At 54.1% G+C, this 27,336-nt stretch overlaps 1 protein-coding gene across 1 annotated transcript in view; it reads right to left on the bottom strand.

Annotated features, from left to right (window-relative positions):
• The window catches only part of HSD17B4 (hydroxysteroid 17-beta dehydrogenase 4), a 1,724,715-nt gene that overhangs the window by 51,436 nt on the left and 1,645,943 nt on the right, over nt 1–27,336 (bottom strand). The window contains exon 23 of the mRNA XM_069625564.1: nt 2,204–2,331. Coding sequence (XP_069481665.1) covers nt 2,204–2,331 — 128 coding nt within the window. The remainder of the gene's footprint in view (nt 1–2,203; nt 2,332–27,336) is intronic.

Below are 27,336 nucleotides of genomic sequence, written 5' to 3'. Positions count from 1 at the left end.
AGGGTTCCCAGTCTGACGACGGGGAATATTCTAAGCATGTGAATCCATGAAAGATCCAATGCTGGAGAAGTCTCAAAGACAACCCTGTGCCACTACACTGAAGGTGCTGTGTGACACACAAAAGAAGGGGGCTACTGAAGTGGTGTACTCCAGAGTCCACAATCACAAAAACAGAGAAATACACATGGCAAAACACAGGTAAGAGTGGGGGAAAAGCTCACACTCTTACCAAGTGGAAAATAATAAACTCCAGAAGTCCAGCAATGCTGCTGGGGGACTCACTAGGTGAGGGACATTAGCCATCAATGAGACTTCTCCCTAACAAGGGGCCGTGGCGGGTTCTTCAGGAGCACCAGCCCCTCGTCCCAGATGTCGTCCAGTAACGGGAGTGCGAGAACAGTCTTCCTCTTGGCCTCCCACCGTTGGTAGAGGAACCCCTCCTTCTGTTCTTCGGGGCAGAGTTGGAAGAGTTCAGATGCCCTGGCGATCATGGTGTGGAAGGAGCCAATTTCGTCGGGGGGAGGTCCGAGCGGGTGGTGAAGGGAGGTCCATTCTGTCGTCACCACAGTCGTCGTCCGTACCCGCCGTCTCCGTTCCAGTCTCATCCCTCTGTGGAGGTGAAGGCTGGGAAGGCCGTGAAGGCCTCAGGCTGCACCTCAGGCCGGGGCCTGGAAGGCGTATTGCCCTCGGCAGTCGCCAGTAGTGCTGCGTGCAGGCGCCACCTCGGACATTAGGTCTGTACTAGGGCATTGCCCCTCAAGGTGTTAGATGTTCACCCGGTAAAAGAACCTTGCGGTCCCTCAGCACTCAGTCCGGAAGGTTCTACTGACCCCTCGGCCGTGAGGCCGGTAGCTGGACTAGCCTTGGTACATATGCTGGTGCGAGAACCAGAGATGTTCCTCCCGCTCGGGCACTTCCTTGGGAAGGAGTCGTCCTTACAGGGTGCGAGGGAAAACAGCGGCCCTCTGGATAAACTGTAGGCCACGTACCTGGTTGAGACCAGTCCCACCTTGAAACTGGTTCTCCTGCCTACTCCGTTCCTAGGAGTGGCATTGGACCGCGGCCATGTTGTCTGGCGCATGGCCATGTGTCGAGTTGTGTGCCACGTGCCAATGTCATGGTGCTTGGCTTCCTGGGCCCGGCCACCACCAAGACTCTTGGAGGTGGAGCATGAAACCTACCCTGCACCTCAGACCGGGGCCTGGAAGGCGTATTGCCCTTGGCAGTGTTGCTGGTAGTGCTGCGTGCAGGCGCTACCTCGGACATTAGGCCGGTACTAGGGCTTTGCTCCTCGGGTGTACACCCGGTAAAAGAACCTTGCGGTCCCTCAGCACTGCGTCTGGCAGGATCTACTGACCCCTCAGCCGTGAGGTCGGTAGCTGGACTAGTCTCAGTGCGTGTGCTAGAACCAAAGAGGAACCTCCCACTCAGGCGCTTCCTGGGGAAGGAGTCGCCCTTACAGGGTGCGACGATCTCTGTCTGACGAAGTCCTTTAAGTCCTATGGAGGTGACCTTTCGAAGAGCTCCCTCCACCTAGCTAGCCTGTTCTTCAGTGCGCGTTGAGTCAGTGCATCGCACACAGTACAAGCTTCGCAGCCGTGGTCGGGCCAAGGCAGTGGAGGCAAAGAGCGTGGGGGTCAGACGTAGGAAAGAGCCCCTCACAGGCTGGACACCTGCTGAACTCAACATGCGCCGGGGAGAAGAGTGACGCTGGAGGACCAAGTACCTGAATGACAAAAAGAAGACAAAAAGATAGAAGTAGTATCCGGGAAGAGCACGTGGTATTACATGGCCGAAGCCAAACCCAGGAGTGCTAGTGAAATCGGCCTGTTCCTGTCGACGCGTAAAAGAGGACTGAGGAGTGGCGCTGGTGGGCGGAGTCAGACAAGCGCATGCACCCAGTGCCGCACCCTGCATGCTTCTAAATTTAAAGAGGAAGAAGGTTAGTTTCCGTCTCCCGACCCTTGCAAGGGACGCCCATGCAGTATGGAAGAAAGGAGAAGAGATGTAAGAGGTACTAACCAAACAAGTTATCTCTAAATAATTAAACAAAGAACACGATTAATCAATTGCACTGTGTTCCGGCTTGAAAAGCAAGTATTTCCTGTGTTTCATATAATAAAATAAACTGTGCATTTATACCATACAATAATAATCTAGGCCTCCAACAGTTACATTGAAATGCAATTAATTTTCATTTTACCTTTTGAGGATTCAGCTTTCCCAGAGCAACCTCCATGAAATCCGGGTCAGAAACAGTAAAGATTGTGTCAACATGGCCTCTGCCTGGACCCCTGTAGACTGCTCCGGACCCATTCCTCAAGTCAATAGCTGTGGATACAAGTAAAATGAAGGTATGTTCTACTGTAACCAGATGAAGAATATGAAAACAATGTATATCTTTTAATGCCAGGGCCCACAGGTTCTCTACCTTGCACGATTATGATTTACAAGATTTTTTAAAGGTATGCAGCTCCATCAACAATTAATCCATCAACAGATGCCATTTTATCAGTGAAGCGCTTTAACACTTAACGATGCATGTCAGATATATGTTGACAATAGTTACCCAAATTAGTTTTGGCTTTGGCTCAGGTTGCCAGAGTACTGGAAATGAAGAACCTCTCACACAAATTAGAAATATTGAAATATGAAATATGTGTGCACCGAAATACAACCGCATAGGACATTTTTAGTATAGAACATTTGAAAACACTCCTATGATAGATTCTCTAACAAATAACACAGATAATAATTGAACGCAACCCCTTAAAGAAATATCAAACATATGGCAAGTACACTAACTCTCACATATGTAATCTTCTCTAAACTATATATAAGCATATGTTCTTGTTCAAAATACTAATATTTACAACTGTTAAAAAAATAAAACTGGCCTCTCGAGGGATGTTACGGTTGCAATACAAAACCTAGAAACTAAAGAAATGTAATGTTATGGAATCAAAACATACCCCTTTGACATAACCTGCTAATGATGTCACATTTGACATCACAATTCTAATCAATGAAATTCAACAATAAGCAAGTTACCTTTGGTAATGTTCTTTATAATGGATACAATATTCCTGCCAAAGATTCCTCAACTCTGAAATATCTTCCTGCAGCAGCGTTGCCTTGAAACCTTTCCAACAGCCAAAAGGTGGCGCTGCACGGCTCCAAGGATGACTCCATCATGGTGCTCAGTACCTCTTGCGAAGGAAGGGATGTCCTCCGTATGTGGGTGTGTGAGTTTATATACATTAAGAACCACAGGCACACTTGTACAGTGGTTCCTAGCCTTTTTCCCCCTCAGTCGAAGAGTCTGAGGAAAAGCCGAAATCACATCAAAAATTCACATTGGTCAACTATCAATTTTAAGAGGTAGGTGGATGTGTCGGTGAGGAATCCATGGGAGGAATGTAGTATCCATCAAAATGAACAGTATAGAATGTGCGTAACTTGTTATTCTAATGGATACATTCCATCTACAAATTCCTCATCTCTGAAAGACTCCCAAAGTCACACTGATAAGGAAGAGGGAAGAGTGTGAAGAAGACTATCTTCATTAGAAGGAATTGTTCGATCGGACCGAAAAAAAGGTCTGACTGTACAAAAAGTCTGAATATGCACACCACCAAAGGTCCGAACACCAAAAGTTTGAACCTTTGGTGGCATGCATTGGAAGTAAATAAATAAAAATAAAAAACCGGGGGCTGCGGCGTTGTCCGCCACAACACCCCGCTCACTATACTATACAGTATAGTGAGCGGGGGGTGCGGTGGAAACTCCTGCAGCTGCCCGTAAAAAAAACAGAAAAAGCAACAACAAAAAAGAGAACAGGATCCTGCGGCGCCGGTTCCCGATCAAGAAAGTGAAAGGGAACTGGCGCTGCAGTGACACAGCTTGAAGAAAAGGTAAGTAGGGTTTGTTTATGTTGGGGGTGTGGGTGGGGGTGTGTTGAGGGTGTGGGGTGTGGAGGTGGCATGGGTGTGTTGTGGGTGGGGGTGTGGTTATGTAGTGATTTGCAGTGTTTGTTCGCATGGGAAATGTACGAACCTTTGGTGGTGCGTACATTTCCCATGCACATTTTCTGTCACAGACTTTTCCGTAGCGGAAAAATCACACAGATCCCATCAGAAACCCATGGAGGGCAGAGCATCCCACTCGAGTATTCTCTCCAGCTATAGTGTTGAGGTGATAATGTTTAGTGTGTATGTATGCAAGGACATCTAACTCTCTGTCTGACCGATAGCCCGGAGGGGAACCAGGGTAGAAGTAGTTGCCCAACGTCTCACAGAATGGACCTTAAGGTCCTTTGGTACATCTTTGTGAACCAACTCTCAGCAGGCTTTGACTGTACAGAACAAGTCACCTGGAAGGAGAAATTACTTACCCTAATGTTCTTTGTATGGATTCTTCTTCCGGAGATTCCTCATCTGATAGATATCCTCATCCAGCTCCGCTGCTCAGAAAGTCTTCCACAGGGGGCGTAGTGGACCTCCACTCAGACGTCGATCGGTCTTACTCGGTACTCTATCATCGGCTCCGGAGATGACGTTGGGTGTTGTATATGTACCACGTCACTATGTCCCGTACCTCAGTTCCCCCCTTTTTTCCCCCGAGCTCGACTGCTGCAGAGGAAAACAGTGTGAGAAAAAGACTAAACCGCCCATGAGATGTTCACGACAAACTTACCAACTGGAAGAAAAACGTAGAGGAAAAGCTTCTACAGTATACAGAACCAATATAAAAATTATAATTTTTAATTGGTTGAGGGAACATGCGGCTTGCCAGACAAAAAACAATCACCCTAGGACCATCACCAGGTGTTTACTCACTAAAATAGATGCGCACCAACTGCCAACGCTTGCTGAGCCGGGGGGATATGGGAGGGGAGATAAGGAATCTGCAGGAGAAGAATCTATAGAAAGAACATTATGACATGCATTACTTACCGTAAAAGCATTTCTGATTATTGTATCTGCTTAGATTCACATGCTGTGCATATGGTCCGACATCCAGTGGTAACAGCGGAGTATTGCATCTTGTCTTTCGTGGGACTGAAAGGGGACGTCGGCATAGGCGTGTCTGAAACACTATCCCTATCGTGACGTGTGTGGTACCCAAAATCCCTCACATGCCAAGGTCCCTCCGATTGTATTTGTTCTGCCATGAGGGAGCCCAAGGCTATAGTGGGTGAGTACATGAAGAGAGAAAGTAGTAAGAAGTCTATGTTCCTTCCACCCCGAGCGGGGAAGCAGGGAGGGCGCATGTGAATCTAAGCAGATACAATCATCCGAAATGCTTTTACGGTAAGTAATGCATGTCTTCAGATGCTTGTTAATCTGCTTAGAATCACATGCTGTGCATAGACTAGCGAGCAGTACCTGGAGTTGGAGGTGGGTTGTGAGGAGGAACAGTAGAAAGAAGATGTCTTACTACTGCTTGTCCCACCTGAGAATCAGACCTAGAATGAGTGTCTAGGCAATAGTGTTTTGTAAAGGTGTGTACAGAACTCCAGGTTGCCGCTTTGCAAATGGACTCTAGGGGAACATTTGCAATGAATGCTATGGATGCCCCAGTGCCTCGAGTAGAATGTGCTCTAGGCTTGAAGGGCAGTTCTCTCTTTTCAAGAGTGTAACATAGTGTGATGCATTTGACAATCCACCTTGATATTGCTGATTTAGAGACAGGGTCCCCTTCTCTACCAGCTGCCACTGAAACAAAGAATTGTTTAGTTTTCCTCAGTGGTTTAGTTCTATCCATGTAGAACATGACTGCCCTGCGCACATCTAGTGTGTGAAGGCTTCTTTCGGCCATGTTAGTAGGTCTCTGGAAGAACGTGGGTAGTTTGATTGACTGGTTCACATGGAACTTCGAAATAAATTTCAGCGCAGAAATACCTTATCTTTGTGGACTGTAACAAAGGGGTCCAAGACCGAGAGCGCCTGTAGTTCACTAACTCTTCTGATAGAAGTGATAGCTACTAGAAAGGCTGTCTTGTAAGTAAGGTCTTTCAGATTAGCTTTATGCATAGGCTCAAAAGGGGGTCCCATGAGCCTAGTTAAAACCACATTTAGATCCCACCCAGGGGCTGGATGAGTGATGGGGGGATACATTCTTTTAACCCCTTCCATAAAGGCTTTAATCACAGGTATTTTCCACAACACCTTTTGCTATGACGTGGTGTAGGCTGACAATGCCGCTAGGTGAACTTTTAAGGAATTGAAGACTAACCCAGAGTCCAACAGATGGGTTAGATATAACACAATGTGTGAAGGCGAGCAATCGGTGGGATTGACGCCTTTGGAACTGCACCAGATGACAAAACGTTTCCATTTGCTGGCATAGCAATAACGTGTGTTAGGCTTTCTTGCCTCCCTCAGTATGTCCATGCATCTTTGAGGGAGTTGCAGATGTCCAAACTCTATGACCTCAGGAGCCAGGCTGCTGAGTTCAGAGTTTGTGGGCATGGGTGCAGAGTCTCCGCCCTGTCCTGAGACAACATGTTGTACGGGCAGGGCAGCTTGACTGGTGGGGAGAGGGACATGTCCATCAAGTGCGCGAACCAGGGTTGGCGGGCCCACATGGGAGCCACCAGAATCATGGTGACTGGTTCCTGATGCATCTTGTGTACTATCTTGTTCAGAAGGGGAGTCGGGGGGGGGGGGGGAGCATAGACAAATTTCCCTGACCAAGTTATCCAGAGACCGTTCCCCTTGGATGGGTTCTGTGGGTACCTGGAGGCGTAATCTTGGCATTGGGCATTCTCCTGAGTAGCGAACAGGTCGATCTCTGGAAACCCCCATTCTGCGAAGACATTGGATACAATGCCTTCGTGCAGTCACCATTCGTACTCTTCTGGCAGAGGAAAATCTCTGCTGAGTAGGTCTGCCAGAAGATTGAGTTCCCCTGGAACATGTTGGGATATCAGGAACATCTTGTGTTTGAGAGCCCATATCCAGATGTTTTGGGACAGCTTGGATAGCCCTGGAGAGTGAGTGCCCCCCTGTTTGTTCAAGTAATACATTGCTGTTGTGCTGTCGGTTAGGACCAGCACTGTCTTCCCTTGCAGTTGCTCCTGAAAGGCTTTCAATGCTTTGAACACTGCTAGTAGCTCCAGTAGGTTTATATGGTTGGACGCTACCTGAGGGGACCACACTACGTGTGCTGTCTGTTGAAGCAGGTGAGCCCCCCACCCTGTGAGAGATGCGTCTGTCGTGAGAGTGGCTTCCACTGCAGGGGTGGTGAAGGTCTTCCCCTTTAAGAGGTTCTCCCTCGACCACCACTGCAGAGAGAGAATGAGGGCTGGCGAGAGAACTAACAGATCTTCCCATTGTCCGCTGGCCTGACACCACTGGCTGTTGAGCCACTCTTGCATGGGACGCATGCGCAGCCACGATGGGGAACCAAGTATATGCATGACGCCATCATCCCTAGCAAACACATAGCTTTGCGTACCGTCACCTCCCAACTGGCTACATACTGAGGAACTTGAGAGAGCATGTTCTGAACCCTCTCGCTGGAAGGGAAGACTAGACCGTCTTCCGTACGAATTAGAGCCCCCAGGAACTGTTTTACTTGGCTGGGGACTAAGCTGGATTTCTTTTCGTTGATAGAAAATCCCAGGCTGAACAGTAGGTCTACTGTCTTTTGGGTGTTCGAAAAACAAACGTCGAACCGAGTCCCCCGTGATGAGCCAATCGTCGAGGTAAGGGTAAACTGGAATTGAAAGTCTGAGCAGGTGTGCTGCTGCCACTGCCAGGACCTTGGTAAACACCCTTGGCGCCGAGGCTATGCCGAAGGGGAGTACCTTGAACTGGTAGTGTTTGTCCTGAATCACGAACCTTAGGAATTTTCTGTGTGCTGGCAGCATTGAAATATGAAAGTATGCATCTTTCATATCCAATGTTGTCATGAAGTCCCCTTGTTTTAGCAATGGGATCACCTCTTGCAGTGTTACCATGCGAAACTTCTGGGGCTTTATGAACTTGTTCGCTGGGCGCAGGTCTAGAACAGGACGCATGGTGAGATCCTTTTTGGATACAAGGAAGTATATTGAATAGATACCCTCGTTTACCTGAAGAATCGTGACGGCTTCTATGGCGTCCTTTCCCAGCAGAGCCTCCACCTCTTGGACCAGGATCTGCAGATGTTCTGGTGAAAGGCGTCAATGTTTCGGCGGTCTAAATTGTGGAGGTCGGGCGAATTCCATGCAGTAACCGTGGGCGACCGTCTTTAATACCCACTGGTCTGAAGTTATCCCCTCCCATGCTTTGAGGAAAGATGTTAATCGCCCCCCCGACCGGGGAGACATGGGAGGAGACCTGAACTTGGTGGTGATTTCTGACCCGAGGTTGACGCACCTCTGGAATTGGGGCCCCTGCCTCTATTCTTTCCGCGCTTCTGACCCCTCTGGGGGTAGTTGACTTGAGTTGAAGTTGCTCGTGCCGAAATTATTTTGAGCGGCGCGGGCTTGTCCTCGAAAGGACCGCTGAGGATTGCTGCCCCTCTGTGAAGAGGGTTTTTGGGAAATCTGGTGCAGCGACTTAATAGTCTCGTGCTCCTTCTTGGCTGTCTCCAACGCATCGTCTACCGCCTTCCCGAAGAGGTTGGTCTCTTCTATGGGTTTGTTGATGATGGATGCCTGGGTCTCAGGCCTGAAGCCCGATGTGCGCAGCCACGCGTGTCTCTTTAGAAGAGTACCCTGTGCGAGAGACCTGCCTGCTGTCTCTGCGGAGTCCAGGGTGTTCTTTACAACATTTTGATTGGCAAGTTTGCCCTCGGAGACAATGGCGAGAAGCTTGGCTCTGGTTGGTTCCGGAACCTCCTGAAGGCCTTCCTGGAGTAGGTTCAATTGGGCGTCGACATAGCTTGCCAGTAATGTCGTGTTATTGGCAATCCGGGCGGTATAAGCCGCCGCCGACGTGACCCGTTTGCCTAAGGCATACAACCTTTTGGACTCCTTGTCCGGGGGGGGGACTCTCCCGTGGCAAGGGGAACCCCTGCTCTCTTGCGAGTGTTGGTCACCACCAGCGAGTCTGGGATTGCGTGCCCTTTGATATAAAGCGGGTTGGTGGGGGAGGGCCGGAAAAGTTTTTAGACCCTTGGGTTCACAGCCCCAGTCTGAGCGGGTGTGAGTAAGGAGGAGCCAACCGTCAAGAGCGGGATAGACTGGCTTGTCGGAGGCTTGTCATTAATAATGTTTTCCGCGAAATCCTGTTCGGGCAAGGCTTCAAGCGTGGCAATTTTAAAGAATTACGCTGCTTTTTTCAACATGTTGTTGAAAGCCATTTGATCATCCACCGGGGGAGCTTGTCGAACCAGTGTGGATGGGGGAGAGTCGAGGCAAATGATATCAGAATTGTGATCATCCTGCTGGGTGTCCTCCCAGTTGTCCGTTGCGCCTTAATCTTCCCCATAATTGTCTAGAAAAGAAGCCTCCTCTTCTTCTGTATAGATGTCTCTATACGTGTATTTCTGGACATCTTCTTGATAAACAACATAGTGTTGAACATCTAGGTGTTGGGTAACTTGTGTTTGAGGGTTAGGGTCTACCCGAGCTTTTTTCGGCAGAGGTTGATCAGCAACCCTGAAAAACTGCTCCAGCCGATCCATATACCCCTCAAATTGCTCCGGGGTCCACTTGGATGACCCAAATGGACCCAATTGAGCAGGAACCGGGTCCTCCGCCCTAAGGCGTTGAGAGGATCTCCTCAGGGTGCTTGAGAGGGGTACCTGGCTTTCTTCGTAAGAGTATTAGGGATCGTCTTCTAAATCCGTGGAAAACCTTTCGGCGGATTGGCCCATAACTGTGGGCGAAACCGGTACTAGGCCCACCGCCGTAGCAATCCTATTGATGCTCTTACTGATAGTCACTGAATCTTCGGGAGACGCCTCCAATGATGTCTTCTCGGGTAGAGGCCTACTCGTAGTTTTCGGGCCTGCACGGGCCTTGGAAACCTTGAAACTCGTTGAAGTTTCTTGTTCAGAAACTTGGGCGTGTGTAGTTTGGGGAGTAGCGCCCTTGTTATGTTTGTTAAGCCCAGTCGTCATGCGCTGCTGCGGATGCGGGGGAAGGCTTCGGATCAGATCGATCCGATGGCGCTTTCGCCTAATTCGACAAAGTCATCAAGGAGGGCGCTTGGGTTGTGTGCTTTGTGTGGTGCGATTGTACGCCCCCGTCACTGGGTGTGGTCCCTGTAGCAAGACCGGAGTCGAACCTGGAAGGGTAGGGGACGGGCGTGGCGGCTCTAGAAAGGTACGCCTCAAGGTCTATAACATCCGGGTTGGACGTTTGGTCACCCGATGTACCCCCGTCACTCTCGGCTGGTGTCGCAGCAGGGGAGGGAAGCTCCACGCGTGACATTCCGTACGCAGCCCACCGCTCCAACCGGCGCTCCTTAAGGGTTTAGGTTCAGGAGTTTATACGCCGAACACCGCTTTAGCGCTGTAGGGGGAGACAAGCGTTACACGACGTGTGCTCGTCTTTCCACGGATATCTCACCCTTCACACAGGGCAGAATCTAAATGGAGTCCTTTCCATAGCAGAAGGGAAGGGCGACCATACCAAAAAGGAAAGAAATGGAAAAGAGGAAAGACATCATAGCAGTATGGCAAACCCCGAGCCCACTCTTCCTACTGTGTAGGCCGGCCAGAAGGCCCGACCACGTGGAGGTCCGGACGCCGGATCTTAGGTGCCGGAAACCACAGCCGTAGACGATTACCCTGTAGTCTTTGTCGAAGATGTTCTTTATAGGCGAAGTGACTTAACGGGGATTAAACCGACAATTCGGTAAGATAAACAATGTCTTGAAGAGCTCCGCTATAGGGCGACCAGTTAACTGGGCGGAAAAAAACAATCTGAGGGACCTCAGCGCGTGAGGGATTTTGGGTACTACACACGTCACGATAGGGATAGTGTTTCAGACACGCCTATTCAGACGTCCCCTTTCGGTCCCCCGAAAGACAAGATGCAATACTCCGCGGTTACCACTGGATGTCAGACCATATGCACAGCATGTGATTCTAAGCAGATTAACAAGCATCAGAAGGAACAAGTTACTTACCTGTAACTGTTGTTCTCCAGCATGGGTCTGGCATGGATTCACATGCTCATGAATATTCCCCGTCGTCAGGCTGGGAATCCTCGGTAAAGAAAAAACCAGTATCAGTTTCGTTTCTGATCTGTCTTTCGTAGTAATAACCAATCACTGGTCTCTGCGTCATACTGACCACAGCCAATGACTGCCCTCTACCTAAGCACCGCCTCTGGCAGCCATCTTCAGATTTGGAAGCACGTGAAGTGGCAGTATGACCAAGTGAAGAGCCGCAGAGGGGTAGGCGGGAGGGTTCGCATGTGAATCCATGCCAGACCCATGCTGGAGAACAACAGTTACAGGTAAGTAACTTGTTCCTTCTCCAGCATGGGGTCTGGCATGGATTCACATGCTCATGAATAAAGAATACATAGCAGTACACACATGCACAACCACGGGAGGTGGCAAAGGCTCAACATTAAGCATCACATAAACTCAACATTAAGCATCTTACCTCCTCACCAGGCTCACCTCAGGCGAACAGGTTGCGCAGCACTGCTTGGCCGACCCTGGACTCCTCCCTGGAATCCCGGTCGACGCAGTAGAATTTCGTGAAGGTGTGCGTCGACCTCCACGTAGCAGCCCTGCATATATCCAGCAGGGGCACACCAGATAGGAACGCCGTGGTAGCTGCGATCGCTCTGGTGGAATGGGCTCTCGGACGGCCAGGCAGCGGTCGGTTTGCCAACCGATGACAGTACATGATACAGCCGGAGAGCCATCTGGAAATGGAAGCCTTCGAGAGAGCCTTCCCCTGATTGACAGGTCCAAAGTTCACAAAGAGTTGTGACGTCTTCCGAAAACACTTCGTGCGGTCTACGTAGAACTTCAGCGCTCTAGCCACATCCAGCGAGTGCAAAGTCCTCTCAGCCGGCGACGAAGGCGACGGGAAGAACACAGGCAACACCAAGGGTTCGTTGAGATGGAAGTCCGACGGCACCTTGGGCATGAAGGAGGGGTGCGTCCTGAGCACTACCCTCGTGTCGTGGAAAGTCAAGTACGGGGCCTTGCAGGAAAGGGCCTGGATCTCTCCCACTCGTCGTGCGGAGGTGATGGCCACAAGAAAAGCTGTTTTCCACGATAGAAACTTCAACGGGGCCGAGTGTAGAGGCTCGAACGGAGGTCCCATGAGCTTGGTCAGCACCACGTTGAGCTCCCACGCCGGGGCCGGAGCCTTCACCGGCGGGAACGATCTGAACAGTCCCTTCATGAACTCTTTCACCAGACGATGAGACCACAAGGACGTCCGCCCCGTGGTTCTGGTGTATCGGGAGATCGCAGCAAGATGAATCTTGATGGACGCGTGTGCCAGACCAGCTTTGGCCAGCGTCAGCAGGTACGGCAGTACTTGGGGAGCCGTAATCCGTAGAGGGTTAATCTTCTGTGCGTGGCACCAGACAGAGAACCTCTTCCATTTGTGTCCGTAGCATTTAAGAGTCGAGGACGCCCTGGCCTTTGCAAGAACCTCTCTGCAATCGGCCGGTATGTCGTATCCTCCAAACTCTAGCGCTGCAGGAGCCAGGCCTGCAAGTTCAGCGACTTCGGGTCGTGGTGGAGGATGGCGCCTCCTTCCCTGGAGAGTAGATCCGCGTCCGCCGGCAGCTTGATCGGCGGGGACGCTGACAAGTCCAGAAGGTCCGGGAACCATATCTGCCTCGGCCACGCAGGTGCGACGAGGATCATCCTGCACCGTGACCTCTTGAGCTGGTTGACGAGCCGGATTAGCAGAGGCAAGGGAGGGAACGCGTAGAGGAACAGGCCCTCCCAGGGGAACGAGAAAGCATCGCCCATGCTCCTCGTCTGGGGAAACCTGCTGGCGAACCTCCGGCACTTGGTGTTCGTCGCCGTCGCGAACAGGTCGATCTGGGGTGTGCCCCACCGTCGGAAGAGGCGATCCACCAGATCCTGCCGTAGCTCCCACTCGTGGCACGAGCGCAGCTCCCTGCTGAGTGAGTCGGCGATGGTGTTTTTTATCCCTGCCAGATGAAACGGCACCAGAAAAATCCCTTGGGCGACGGCCCAATGCCACAGGTCCTGCGCCTCCTTGGACAGCGCTGGGGACCTGGTTCCGCCCTGTTTCCTGATGTAAAACATGGTGGTGGTGTTGTCGGTGAAGATCCTCACCACCTTGCCCTTGAGGGACGGAAGGAAGGACCTGAGGGCCCAAAACACTGCACGGAGCTCCAGGACGTTGATATGCAGGGACTTCTCCGTCGGGAGCCAGAGTCCCCTTGCGTGCAGATTTTCGGTGTGCGCTCCCCACCCTTCCAGGGAGGCATCCGTGGTCACAGTCTCCTGGTGGGCTGGGGTCTGGAAGTCCATGCCCGCCGTCAGATGCGCGCGGGTGCCCCACCACCGTATCGCTCGTCGGAAACTCTCGTCGAGCTTGATCCTTTCCTCGAAGCTGCCCGTCGTCTGGATCCAGCGCGCATCCAGGAATTCTTGCAACGGGCGCATCCGGAGCCTGCACATGGGAATGAGGTAGATGCAGGAAGACATCATCCCGAGGAGGGACTTGATGGACCTCACCTTGGCCGCGTCGGCCACCAACATCCGTTGCACCTTGCCCAAGATGGTCCTGGTCCTCTCCTCCGACGGGGAGGCCAGAAGGGACACTGTGTCGAGCCTCGCTCCCAGAAACAGTGCGACTTGCGCGGGCACCAGGTGGGATTTGGCGTAGTTCACGGAGAATCCCAGGTCCGTGAGGAGTTGGACGGTCCTTGCCGTGTGGACCACGGCGAGCTCCCTCGTCTTGGCGCGGATGAGCCAGTCGTCCAGGTAGGGGTAGACGTGAATCCCCTCGCGGCGCAGCTGCGCCGCCACCGGTGCGAGGCACTTGGTGAATACCCTGGGTGCCGACCGTAGTCCGAAGGGAAGGGCTTTGAACTGGTAATGACGCCCTTGGACCACGAATCTGAGGAATTTTCGGTGCCCCTTTAGGATGGGAATGTGGAAGTAGGCATCCTCCAAATCCAACGACGATAGGAAGTCTCCTTCCTCCAGCTGACCCAGGACGTGCTGGAGGGTGACCATCCGGAACTTCTGCGCCTTGATGAACTTGTTCAGACGTCGCAGGTCTAGGATGGGGCGCCATCCTCCCGTCTTCTTCTTCACGAGGAAGTATCGCGAGTAGACTCCGGAGCCCCGAAGCCTCTTTGGGACGAGTTCGATGGCGCCCTTTCTGAGCATCGCCTTTACCTCCAGGAGAAGTTGAGGGACGTGAAGTTCTTTCTTGGCCACGGGGGGGACGCGCGGGCACCTTCTTTGAAACTCGAGCGCGTGGCCCCGGGCCAGGGCGTCCAGCACCCAACGGTCGGTGGAGATGGACTCCCACACGCTGACGAAGCCCGCCAGCCGGCCTCCCACCGGGGTGCTTCGGTGGGGGCCCGACCCCACGGCCGGTTCAATCCTGCTTGGACGCGGCCTTGCCGCCTTGACCTCCTTGGCGACGACGGCGGGGTCCGCTAGACTTGCCTCGTCCTCTGTAGGCCTCTTGCGACGACGAGCGGGCCGCTTGACGGTAGGAAGCGAAACCGCCGCCGGAACCTTTGGAGGCGCCCTTGCCTCCGCCGCTCCGAAAGGGCGTTCGTCGTTGCTGCAGGACTCCAAGGGCCCTGGCCGTCTCAGTATCCGCCTTGATGGCCTGAAGGGAATCGTCCACTGTCTTCCCAAACAGGTTGTTCCCGTCGAAGGGCATGTCCAGGACTCTGGTCTGGACGTCCTGCCGAAAGTCTGTAGCTTTGAGCCATCCACGACGTCGAAGGCAAACGCCGTTGCCCAGCTGGCGGAACCCAGTGTCGGCGATGTCCGTCGCCACGGTGATGGCGTGGTCCGACGCCACCTCACCTTCCTGCAGGATCTCAAGGGCCTCCGCCCTCTTGTCGTCCGGCAGAAAATCCAGCAGGGGAGCTATCTTGTACCAGAGCTCCCTGTCGTAGCGGGCCACGATAGCCAAGGCGTTGGCCGCTTTAATCGTCGTCGCTGCCGACGAGATGACTCTACGTCCCATAGCATCCAATTTCTTTCCCTCGCCGTCCGGCGGGGAAGTTGATGTGGAGGCCGCACCCCCCCCCCGCTTTCTTCCTGGCTGCCGCGGAGACGACGGAGTCCGGGGTAGGCTGCGCCCGGAGGCATAGGGGGGCCGTGTCCGGGACCCGGTACTTTTTCTCGTACCGGTCTCTTCTAGCTGGCGTCGTGGAAGGGTTCTTGAGGAGGGAAAGGCCCTCATCCCAAATGTCGTCCAACAGAGGCACTGCGAGGACCGTCTTCCTCTTGGCCTCGCGCCGCTGATAAAGGAAGCCTTCCTTTTTCTTCTCCTCAGGGCAGAGTTGGAAAAGCTCGGAAGCCCTGGAGATCATGGAGTGGAAAGATCCGATCTCGTCGGGCGGAGAAGCCCTGGTGGGAGGCGACGACGGAAAATCCTCGTCGTATGCCTCGTCGTCCGTACCCGTCGCTGCCGTGTCAGTCCCCGTATCATCCCCTCGGGTGGACGGGGAGGAGGGCTGGACGGGGCGCGACGGTTGAAAAGGAGGTGGTGGATGGATCCTTCTTCTCTTGGTGGGGGGAACACCAGAAGGACCCGGTTCTGGATCCCCTGACGGGAGAGGTTCCTCCGTCGGTAACGGTAGCCTCGTCCTTATCTCGGTGCATAAGGACTGTATGGCCAACAAAATGGCCGCCGAGTTGTCTTGCGGCGCTGGCAGAGGGGAATCCGACGGGCGAGCAGGGGCCCCGTCGGTATCCTCGACGATGTCGTCGTCGTCACCTGCGTCGGGGTCCATTCCGACGGGCTGGCATTCTTCCACGCCTAGGCCGTGGCTTAAGACCTCGATCAGCTCCTCTTCTGAGGTTGAGGCCGAATCTACGACGACGCCCTGCCCCCCCCTTCTTCTTCCCCACGGAGGGTTTCACGGGGGTCCTATCGATGGGCACAAAGGAAGACTCCCTCCGCGGAGGCAGGGAGATTCTGGGCCCTGAGGTCGCCACCACTGGTGTAGCCACCACAGGCTGAGCCAGGGCCGCCGCGACCGTTTCGATAGAGGGCTTGGTCGGATGGATCAAGGCCTTCACCACCTTAGGTGCGCTCACCGCCTTATCCTTGAGGGAGGGGGCACTGCCACGCTCCTCCTCTGCCTTAGAGCTCGACCGGGGCCTCTCCAGGAGCTTCGCCGGGTGCTCGGCCTTCCTCTTACCCGACCCAGAGCGTTGGCTCGTGGTTGATGGTGCCGGGGAGGGTGCGCCCTGCCTGGCGCCCGTAGAGCCCGACCGTTCGGCGCTCCCGGTGCCAGCGGACTCGCGGTGCTTGGCCTTATGTTGGGCCCCCGTCGCCAGGGCGCCCTCAAAGGTCTTAGAAGACCGCTCGGATTTCTTCTTCTTCTCGCCAGACGGGCTCTTACCCTCCAGCCAGTTGGCGAGACGTTGATGGCGGTCCTTCATGGTCCGTTCCGACATGTTGCCGCAAAACGCACAGTCCTTCTCCACGTGCGTCTTGTCCTCATGAAGGCAGTAAAGGCAGAAAGAGTGTTCGTCCTCCTTGAAGACGTTCTGCAGCTGGCATCCAGGGCAGACCCTGAACAGCTTTCCGGGCGTCGAGCTTCCCTTCTCCTGGGCCATCTCCGAGACCGGGCCTGAGAAGCTTCTGGAGTCCTCCGAAGTGTAGCTCGACGAAATCTTCACCCTTGAGGGGCACAGATGAATCCGACACGGGTCCCCGTTGATCGGATGTAGGATCGGTGGAGCTTGAGGCTCTTTTGACCGAAAGAATCGAAGTTTTTTGTGAAAAAGCGCGAAAAATAGCACTAACGCTCGAGAGCAATAGCACGAGGATCCCAACACATGAACATGCGGTAAAAATCTGAAGATGGCTGCCAGAGGCGGTGCTTAGGTAGAGGGCAGTCATTGGCTGTGGTCAGTATGACGCAGAGACCAGTGATTGGTTATTACTACGAAAGACAGATCAGAAACGAAACTGATACTGGTTTTTTCTTTACCGAGGATTCCCAGCCTGACGGGGAATATTCATGAGCATGTGAATCCATGCCAGACCCCATGCTGGAGAAAAGTAATTTCTCTGTTAATGGATTGCCTTTCTGGAGACCGGCACAGGGCAGTGACAGAAGGAACTCCATGACTGTAGTGATGGTGTAAGACATCGGGTCAATATTGTGTTCCTTGCACAACACCTCAAATCTTCACCTGCATGCATAAAGAGCTCTCGTAGACGGCCTGCGTGCAGCCAGCAACACCTGGTGTTTGAAACCTCTTCAACCTCTTGAGAACCAAGGATGATGGGAATCAGAGGGAAGGCGTAATGGAGAGGGATGGTCCAATCCACCAGAAACACGTCCCCTAGCGTGCCATTCACTGGTAATCCCCTCAAGCTAAACCGTCTGCACTTCCTGATAGACTCTGGTCCACTGATGGGCTACCTCAGCGAGAGAAGACCTCCTCTAGGACTTCCTGGCACACTTCCCACTTGTGTGAGACAGTGCTCTGCCTGCTCAGAGCATCTGCCAAACTGTTCTCTGTCCCCGACCAGTTGAACTGTGGAGACAGTGGGGGGGTGGCTTGGGAGCCATGGGATAAGACGTGTTCTGGAGTGTCCCTGCTGATCCTTCAACATCCTACTGCACAAAGAATCTGAAGCAGGTGCATCAGCGACATAAAATGAAGCCACCTATGTCGGAACATGCTGGGAACACGAAAAGTACATTTTTGTGAACATCGGTGGTCCAGGAGTGTTTCTGCAGTGATCAAGAGTCACGGACCATCGTGGGACTGAAAGACCGAAAATGGCGGCTTCCCTGGGACAAAGAACTATGCTGTGAGGGGGAGGATTGATGGAACGGGGATAGCACACAACCGTGCCCCAGGTCTTTTGCAGCCAGCTCTGCCGCAAAGTCTCCACAGCAGGGTATGGGTGAGACCTTGAGAAGATACAGAGTACCACTGAATCACAGAGGCCGACGAAAAGCAAAGTGCACCTCGACCGAGGGATGGTAACGACAATGCAGCGGGGCTCCCTGCCTTGAGGGTGGCAGAACGAAACAGAGATCTGCAGACACTTGGCACTAGTGTGCAGGGGCGCACAAATGCTAATCACAGCGAGGATCACAGTGTGGGGACGTGGAGACAGACGCTGAGCACCCAGCAGTGGCAGCACAGAGGAGAGAGGCTGGTGTACGGTGCAGGGCGTACTGTTGCCTGACGCCGCTCAGCTGGGAGCAGCTGCCGAAGAGAGACAGGGTGCGTGCAGAGCCCCTGAGAACCACAAGGCGGCTGGGCCTAGAAGGCAAGCAGCGGGATAGAGACTGGGTGGGAATGGAACACCCATAGCGGCTGGGGGAGAGAAAGGAACCCGAGCGATATAACAAACGGAGACCGCTACACATCAAGTGCATTGTCCCCAGGAGAGATATAAAGTATCCGCCAGATGGATACATGGAATGGAGCGGAGGATTGCAGAATGGGTCTGTGAGAGGCCAGGCAATGATGCGCATGGACTCCGAGTGTATTCTTGCAACATAAACACGGAGAAGCATCAAGTCTAAATATTTAATTGCAAGCGCCCCGCGGCTCTCAGGAATCTGCTTAGAAGTAAACATTTTGTAATAGAAATGCTATTTGGGGGTCCCCAGTGGCATGTTCTACCGCATATGAAGATCCCTGACCAAAGTCAAGAAAGTACCCCAAAACACTCAAGCAAGCTAAGGCAGGAGCACACAAGCAGTGGACCCAGCAATAAGAGAGACAAAAACAAACAAACTGTAGAGGCATTATGGACGGGGAGTGCTCCCCCACATGAATAGGAATGGTTGCAGGGAGAAATCTGGAGCCAGTGTTGGGGCAGAGGGGCACATCGCAGCTGGCGCCCAGGATCTGACCATTGGGGACGTAGGAGCCCAGGTCACTTCAGCTGCAGAGGGGCTGGCACAAGCACGGATAGGTGATAGGACTCCCAGCACTAGTGGAAGGACAGTTTTAACATCACGCTGGCCAAGAGACGAGTGAACATAAGGGTGGCAGGAACGAGACTGACACCGGAAGACGACACAGAGGACCAAGCACGTTACGACAATTGGTCAGGGCCACGCTATTACAGGACCTATGGATGTGGTGATGCACTACTACGGTTGGGGCCGCAAACAGTGAGTGGAAAGCCGCTCCAAGGACGAGACAAGTAACCAACAGGAGCAGCCGTAAAGCGGGGCATAGCGACACCACAGCCATGACCACCAACTTTACGAACACACATGCGGTGCCCTGGTGCAATGGATGGCGGACTGCACGGGCGCCGGTCGCACTAGTTGTGGACCATACTAACGTGTAACATAACAAGTGGTGCTGGGGCACTGCAGAGGCAGAAGGACCTGGACTGGGCGCGTGGTGAAAATATAGGGTACGAGTGGTGCCACAAGGTTGATATTGGGAAGGGGGGCAAGAGGAATGAGTAGTCGGCCCAGGCACCAGCAGCAGGAGCCAGAAATGATATCCAAGGTGGGCAAACTTAAAGGGAAACAACAGACGATGGAGGATTTCGCCAAGCCGACTACAGCTGAGGAAGTGGTGAGACCAAAGAAGCAACACATGCAAGGGGGAGGGACCCCGGCATGCAATGATCAACCTATCCTCGACGCCATAGCGGCGCTGAAAGTGTCATGGGAACGTAAGCTCGACACAGCTATGATGGAACTAAAGACCTCGTTAGAACTGAAAATTGACGCTGTCAAAGTTGATGTCAATCTTCTGTGGCAGGAAGTTTAGAAGCTTGCGGAACAAACAGGAGAGTTGGGAAAAGGATGTGAAGGCTAACACGGAGACTTGCACCACGAACACCAAGGAGGTCTTTGCACTACAACAACTAATGTGCAACCTGGGGAACAGGACGGAGGAAGCAGAGGGGGGGCACGCAGAAATAATATACGCATCATAGGACTCTCAGAAGGTGCAGAAGGTTCGGACCCAACAAACTATGTTGAGAATATGCTGCTACAGGAAATAGACGGTGGAGCACTCACTCAGGGATTCACGGTGGAGAGGGCACACAGAGCACTGACCAGGAGACATCAGCCGGGAGCCCCCTCACGCCCGCTCATCGCCAAGATATTGAACTATAAAGATAGGGAGAAGATAGGAACAAGTTACTTACCTGTAACTGTTGTTCTCCAGCATGGGTCTGGCATTGATTCACATGCTCATGAATATTCCCCGTCGTCAGGCTGGGAATCCTCGGTAAAGAAAAAACCAGTATCAGTTTCGTTTCTGATCTGTCTTTCGTAGTAGTAACCAATCACTGATCTCTGCGTCATACTGACCACAGCCAATGACTGCCCTCTACCTAAGCCCCGCCTCTGGCAGCCATCTTCAGATTTGGTAGCACGTGAAGTGGCAGTATGACCAAGTGAAGAGCCGCAGAGGGGTAGGCGGGAGGGTTCGCATGTGCATCCATGCCAGACCCATGCTGGAGAACAACAGTTACAGGTAAGTAACTTGGTCCTTCTCCAGCATGGGGTCTGGCATGGATTCACATGCTCATGAATAAAGAATACATAGCAGTACACACATGCACAACCACGGGAGGTGGCAAAGGCTCAACATTAAGCATTACATCAAACTCAACATTAAGCAAATCTTACCTCCTCACCAGGCTCACCTTAGGCGAACAGGTTGCGCAGCACTGCTTGGCCGACCCTGGACTCCTCCCTGGAATCCCGATCGACGCAGTAGAATTTCGTGAAGGTGTGCGTCGACCTCCACATAGCAGCCCTGCAGATGTCCAGCAAGGGCACACCAGATAGGAACGCCGTGGTAGCTGCGATCGCTCTGGTGGAATGGGCTCTTGGACGGCCAGGCAGCGGTCGGTTTGCCAACCGATGACAGTACATGATACAGCTGGAGAGCCATCTGGAAATGGAAGCCTTCGAGAGAGCCTTCCCCTGATTGACAGGTCCAAAGTTCACAAAGAGTTGTGACGTCTTCCGAAAACACTTTGTGCGGTCCACGTAGAACTTCAGCGCTCTAGCCACATCCAGCGAGTGCAAAGTCCTTTCAGCCGGCGACAAAGGCGACGGGAAGAAAACAGGCAACACCAAGGGTTCGTTGAGGTGGAAGTCCGACAGCACCTTGGGCATGAAGGAGGGGTGCGTCCTGAGCACTACCCTCGTGTCGTGAAAAGTCAAGTACGGGGCCTTGCCGGAAAGGGCCTGGATCTCTCCCACCCGTCGTGCGGAGGTGATGGCCACAAGGAACGCTGTTTTCCACGACAAGAACTTCAACGGAGCTGAGTGCAGAGGCTCGAACGGAGGTCCCATGAGCTTGGTCAGCACCACGTTGAGCTCCCACGCCGGGGCCGGAGCCTTCACCGGCGGGAACGATCTGAACAGTCCCTTCATGAACTCTTTCACCAGACGATGAGACCACAAGGACGTCCGCCCCGTGGTTCTGGTGTATCGGGAGATCGCAGCAAGATGAATCTTGATGGACGCGTGCGCCAGTCCAGCTTTGGCCAGCGTCAGTAGGTACGGCAGTACTTTGGGAGCCGTAATCCGTAGAGGGTTGATCTTCTGCGCGTGGCACCACACAGAGAACCTCTTCCATTTGTGTTCGTAGCATTTAAGAGTTGAGGACGCCCTGGCCTTTGCAAGAACCTCTCTGCAGTCGGCCGGTATGTCGTATCCTCCAAACTCTAACGCTGCAGGAACCAGGCCTGCAAGTTCAGCGACTTCGGGTCGTGATGGAGGATGGAGGATGGAGCCTCCTTCCCTGGAGAGAAGATCCGCGTCCCCTGGCAGCTTGATTGACGGGGACGCTGACAAGTCCAGAAGGTCCGGGAACCATATCTGCCTCGGCCACGCAGGTGCGACGAGGATCATCCTGCACCGTGACCTCTTGAGCTGGTTGATGAGCCGGATCAGCAATGGCAATGGAGGGAACGCGTATAGAAACAGGCCCTCCCAGGGGAACGAGAAAGCATCGCCCATGCTCCTCGGCTGTGGAAACCTGCTGGCGAACCTCCGGCACTTGGAGTTCGTCGCCGTCGCGAACAGATCGATCAGGACTGTCCACTAGATCCTGCCGTAGTTCCCACTCGTGGCACGAGCGCAGCTCCCTGCTGAGTGAGTCGGCGATGGTGTTTTTAATCCCTGCCAGATGAAACGGCACCAGAAACATCCCTTGGGCGACGGCCCAATGCCACAGATCCTGCGCCTCCCTGGACAGGGCTGGGGACCTGGTTCCGCCCTGTTTCCTGATGTAGAACATGGTGGTGGTGTTGTCGGTGAAGATCCTCACCACCTGGCCCTTGAGGGACGGAAGGAAGGACCTGAGGGCCCAAAACACTGCACGGAGCTCCAGGACATTGATATGGAGGGACTTCTCCGTCGGGAGCCAAAGGCCTCTCGCGTGCAGATTTTCGGTGTGCGCTCCCCACCCTTCCAGGGAGGCATCCGTGGTCACTGTCTCCTGGTGGCCGGGGGTCTGGAAGTCCATGCCCGCCGTCAGATGCGCGCGAATGCCCCACCACCGGATCGCTCGTCGGAAACTCTCGTCGAGTGTGATCCTCTCCTCGAAGCTGCCCATAGACTGGATCCAGCGCGCGTCCAGGAACTCCTGCAACGGGCGCATCCGGAGCCTGCACAGGGGGATGAGGTAAATGCAAGAGGACATCATTCCGAGGAGGGACTTGATGGACCTCACTCTGGCCGCGTCCGCAACCAGCATCCGCTGCACCTTGCCCAGAATGGCCCTCGTCCTTTCCTCCGACGGATAGTCCAGGAGCGACACTGTGTCGAGCTTCGCTCCCAGAAACAGTGCGTCTTGCGCGGGCACCAGGTGGGACTTGGCGTAGTTTATGGAGAATCCCAGGTCCGTGAGAAGTTGGACGGTCCTTGCCGTGTGCTCCACGGCGAGCTCCTTCGTCTTCGCTCGGATGAGCCAGTTCTTCCAGGTAGGGGTAGACGTGGATCCCCTCTCAGCGCAGCTGCGCCGCCACCAGTGCGAGGCACTTGGTGAACACCCTGGGTGCCGACCTTAGTCCGAAGGGAAGGGCTCTGAACTGATAGTGACGCCCTTGGACCACGAACCTGAGAAACTTTCGGTGTCCCTTTAGGATGGGAATATGGAAGTAGGCATCCTCCAAATCCAACGACGACAGGAAATCGCCCTCCTCCAAATGACCCAGGACGTGTTGGAGGGTGACCATCTTGAACTTCTGTGCCTTGATGAATTTGTTCAGTCGTCGTAGGTCCAGGATGGGACACCATCCTCCCGTCTTCTTCTTCACGAGGAAGTATCTTGAGTAAACTCCGGAGCCCCGAAGCCTCTTTGGGACGAGCTCGATGGCGCCCTTCCTGAGCATCGCCTTTACCTCCAAGAGAAGTTGAGGGACGTGAAGTTCTTTCCTGGCCACAGGGGGGACGCGCGGGCACCTTCTTTGAAACGCGAGCGCGTGACCCTGGGCTAGGGCGACCAGCACCCAACGGTCGGTGGAGATGGACTCCCACACGCTGACGAAGCTTGCCAGCCGGCCTCCCACCGGGGTGCTTCGGTGGGGGGGCGACCCCACGGCCGGTTCAGTCCTGCTTCGACGAGGCTTTGCCGCCTTGACCTCCTTGGCGACGACGGCGGGGTCCGCCTGACTTGCCTCGTCCCCTGTAAGCTTCCTGCGACGACGAACGGGCCACTTGACGGTAGGTGAAAAATCCGCCGCCGGAACCTTTGGAGGCACCCTTGCCTCCGCCGCTCCGAAAGGGCGCCCGCCGTTGCTGGAGAACCCCAAGAGCCCGGGCCGTCTCCGTGTCTGCTTTGATGGCTTGAAGGGAATCGTCCACTGTTTTCCCAAACAGGTTGTTTCCATCGAATGGCATGTCCAAGACTCTGGTCTGCACGTCTTGACGGAAGTCAGTAGCCTTGAGCCATTCACGCCGCCTAAGGCACAAGCCGTTGCCCAACTGGCGAAATCCAGTGTCGGCGATGTCCGTCGCAATCGTAATGGCGTGGTCCGACGCCACCTCACCTTCCTGCAAGATCTCTAGGGCATCCGCCCTCTTGTCGTCCGGTAGAAGTCCAGCAGGGGGGCCAGTTTGTACCACAGCTCCCTGTCGTAGCGGGCTACGATAGCCAAGGAGTTGGCCGCCTTAATCGTCGTCGCTGCAGACGAGATGACCCTGCGTCCCATCGTATCCAATTTCTTTCCCTCGCTGTCCGGCGGGGAAGTCGACATGGAGGCCGCACCCCCCCCGCTTTCTTCCTGGCCGCCGTGGAGACGACGGAGTCCGGGGTCGGCTGTGCCCGGAGGCACAAGGGGGCCGCGTCCGGGACCAGGTACTTCTTCTCGTACCGATCCCTTCTAGCCGGCGTCGTGGATGGGTTCTTGAGGAGGGCGAGGCCCTCATCCCAAATATCGTCCAGTAGAGGCACGGAGAGGACCGTCTTCCTCTTGGCCTTGCGCCGTTGATAAAGGAAACCTTCCTTCTTCTCCTCCGGGCAGAGCTGGAAGAGCTCGGATGCCCTGGCGATCATGGAGTGAAACGATCCAATCTCGTTGGGCGGGGAAGCCCGGGTGGGAGGTGACGACGGCAGATCCTCGTCGTAAACCTCGTCGTCCGTACCCGTCGCGGCCGTGTCAGTCCCCGTATCATCCCCACGAGTCGTGGAAGGGGAGGAGGGCTGAACAGGGCGCGATGGCTGAAAAGTAGGTGGAGGGTAAATCCTTCTTCTCTTAGGGGGAGGGCTCCCAGAAGGGCTTGGCTCCGGGTCCCCCGTCGGGAGCGGTTCCTCCGCTGGTGGTAACGGCAGTCTCGTCCTTATCTCCGAGCATAAGGACTGTATAGCCAACAAAATGGCCGCCGAGTTGTCTTGCAGCGCTGGTTGAGGGGAGTTTGACGGGCGGTCAGGGGCCCCGTCGGCACCCTCGACGATATCGTCGTCTCCTACGTCGGGATCCCTCCCGACGGGCTGGTCTTCTTCCACGCCAACGCCGTGGCTTAAGACCTCGATCAGCTCTTCCTCAGAGGTTAAGGCCGAATCCACGACGACCTCCTGCCCCCCCTTTTTCTTCTCCGTCGGAGGTTTCACGGGGGTCCTGTCGATGGGCATAAAAGAGGACTCCCTCCGCAGTGGCAGGGAGACTCTGAGCCCCGAGGTCGCCACCACTGGTGTAGCCTCCACAGGCTGAGCCAGGGCCGCCGCGACTGTCTCGATAGAGGCCTTGGCCGGATGGATTAAGGCTTTCACCACCTTAGGTGCGCTCACTGCCTTCTCCTTGGGGGGGGGGCACTGCCTCGCTCTCCCTCCGATGGGGCCTTCGAGCTCGACCGGGGCCTCTCCAGGAGCTTCGCCGGGTGCTCGGCCTTCCTCTTACCCGAACCAGAGCGTTGGCTCGTGGTTGATGGTGCCGGGGAGGATGCGCCCTGCCTGGCGCACGTAGAGCCCGACCGTTCGGCGCTCCCGGTGCCAGCGGACTCGCGGTGCTTGGCCTTGTGTTGGACCCCCGTCGCCGGGGCGTCCTCAAAGGTCTTAGAAGACCGCTTTGATTTCTTCCTTTTCTTCTCGCCTGACGGGCTCTTCCCTTCCAGCCAGTTGGCGAGACGTTGATGGCGGTCCTTCATGGTCCGCTCCGACATATTGCCGCAAACGCACAGTCCTTCTCCACGTGCGTCTTGTCCTCATGTAGGCAGTAAAGACAAAAGGAGTGTTTGTCCTCCTTAAAGACATTCTGAAGCTGGCATCCAGGGCAGACCTTGAACAGCTTTCCGGGCGTCGAGCTTCCCTTCTCCTGGGCCATGTCCGAGATGGGCCTGAGAAACTTCTGGCGTCCTCCAAAAGCGTAGCTCGACGAAATCTTCACCCTTGAGGGGCGAAGACGAATCCGACATGGGTCCCCGTTGATCGGATGAAGAATCGGTGGAGCTTGAGGCTCTTTTTGACCGAAAAAAATCAAAGTTTTGAGAAAAAACGTGAAAAAATAGCACTAACGCTCGAGAGCAATAGCACGAGGATCCCAACACTTGAACGTGCGGTAAAAATCTGAAGATGGCTGCCAGAGGCGGGGCTTAGGTAGAGGGCAGTCATTGGCTGTGGTCAGTATGACGCAGAGATCAGTGATTGGTTACTACTACGAAAGACAGATCAGAAACGAAACTGATACTGGTTTTTTCTTTACCGAGGATTCCCAGCCTGACGACGGGGAATATTCATGAGCATGTGAATCCATGCCAGACCCCATGCTGGAGAACTTGAGCACTTCCGCAAAGGTGGGACCTTCAGCAGAGGATCCGCGATCATCACGGCGTACCCAGACTACACCTACAGAGGCAGAGGCTGAACTATGTGTCCATTAAAAGGAGGCTGTGCGAAGCTGGGTATAAATATATGCTGTTATACCCAGCCAAACTGAAAGTGATGTTCAACAACAAATCCCACTACTTCGATACTCCGGAAGAAGCAACGGTATGGTTGGATGCACGGAACTGCCCAGCAGGAGCGGATGACCAGACGGAAAGCAGACGGGATATGTAAACTTGGCTCCTCAGAGAAGTAATTGGGGCTGCACGGGGGGGGGAAGAGGAGGGGCTATTTCAGCTATGGCATTGACTTTGGACTGGAATATAAAAAGCAGAATGGGGCAGGTGTGTACGATAGGGTGTGGTGAGGATAAAGGTGCAGCAAATGGGAAGATTGATGCAGGAGACACAGATGGAACTCTCTATCATCCCCTGTAGTTAGTTTAGTTGGATACTGTTAGGGCGGTATCCCCTGCTGAGCTCTGAGTATCGGCTAGGCCCGAGAAAAGGACTATATGCGGGACAGCCTGAGATCCAAGGAAGGAGCTGGGCGACAGTTTTTGTGGGCGGGGGGCAGGGGGTGGGTAGGGAGGAGAATAAGAGTTGGGGAGTTTAAGGGAGGGGGAGGGTGGGAAGTTTGGGGTGTTATTGGGGAGCAGGCCTACATCCACAAAACACGTGTTGAAAAGAGGAGGGTGGGAGCGGAGACAGGCAGAGTAGGTATCGGATAGGATGGGAGACCTGAGGATAGTGACCTGGAATGTCAGGGGGCTAAATAATTATATTAAACGGAACAAGGTCATGATGTACCTGAAGAGACAGAAAATAGATGTGGCTCTGTTACAGGAAACTCACCTGATGAAAGGGAAGCAAGAAGTGGTAGCTAAGAAGTGGAAAGGGACCACTCTCGGGGCAACGTACTCAGCATATGCCAGAGGGCATATAACATGGATAGC

This window comes from Ambystoma mexicanum, chromosome 6p (assembly GCF_040938575.1).
Source record: "Ambystoma mexicanum isolate Mex_15411 chromosome 6p, UKY_AmexF1_1, whole genome shotgun sequence".
Classification (NCBI taxonomy): Eukaryota; Metazoa; Chordata; class Amphibia; order Caudata; family Ambystomatidae; genus Ambystoma; species Ambystoma mexicanum.
This window is presented reverse-complemented; position numbering and strand designations above follow the sequence as displayed.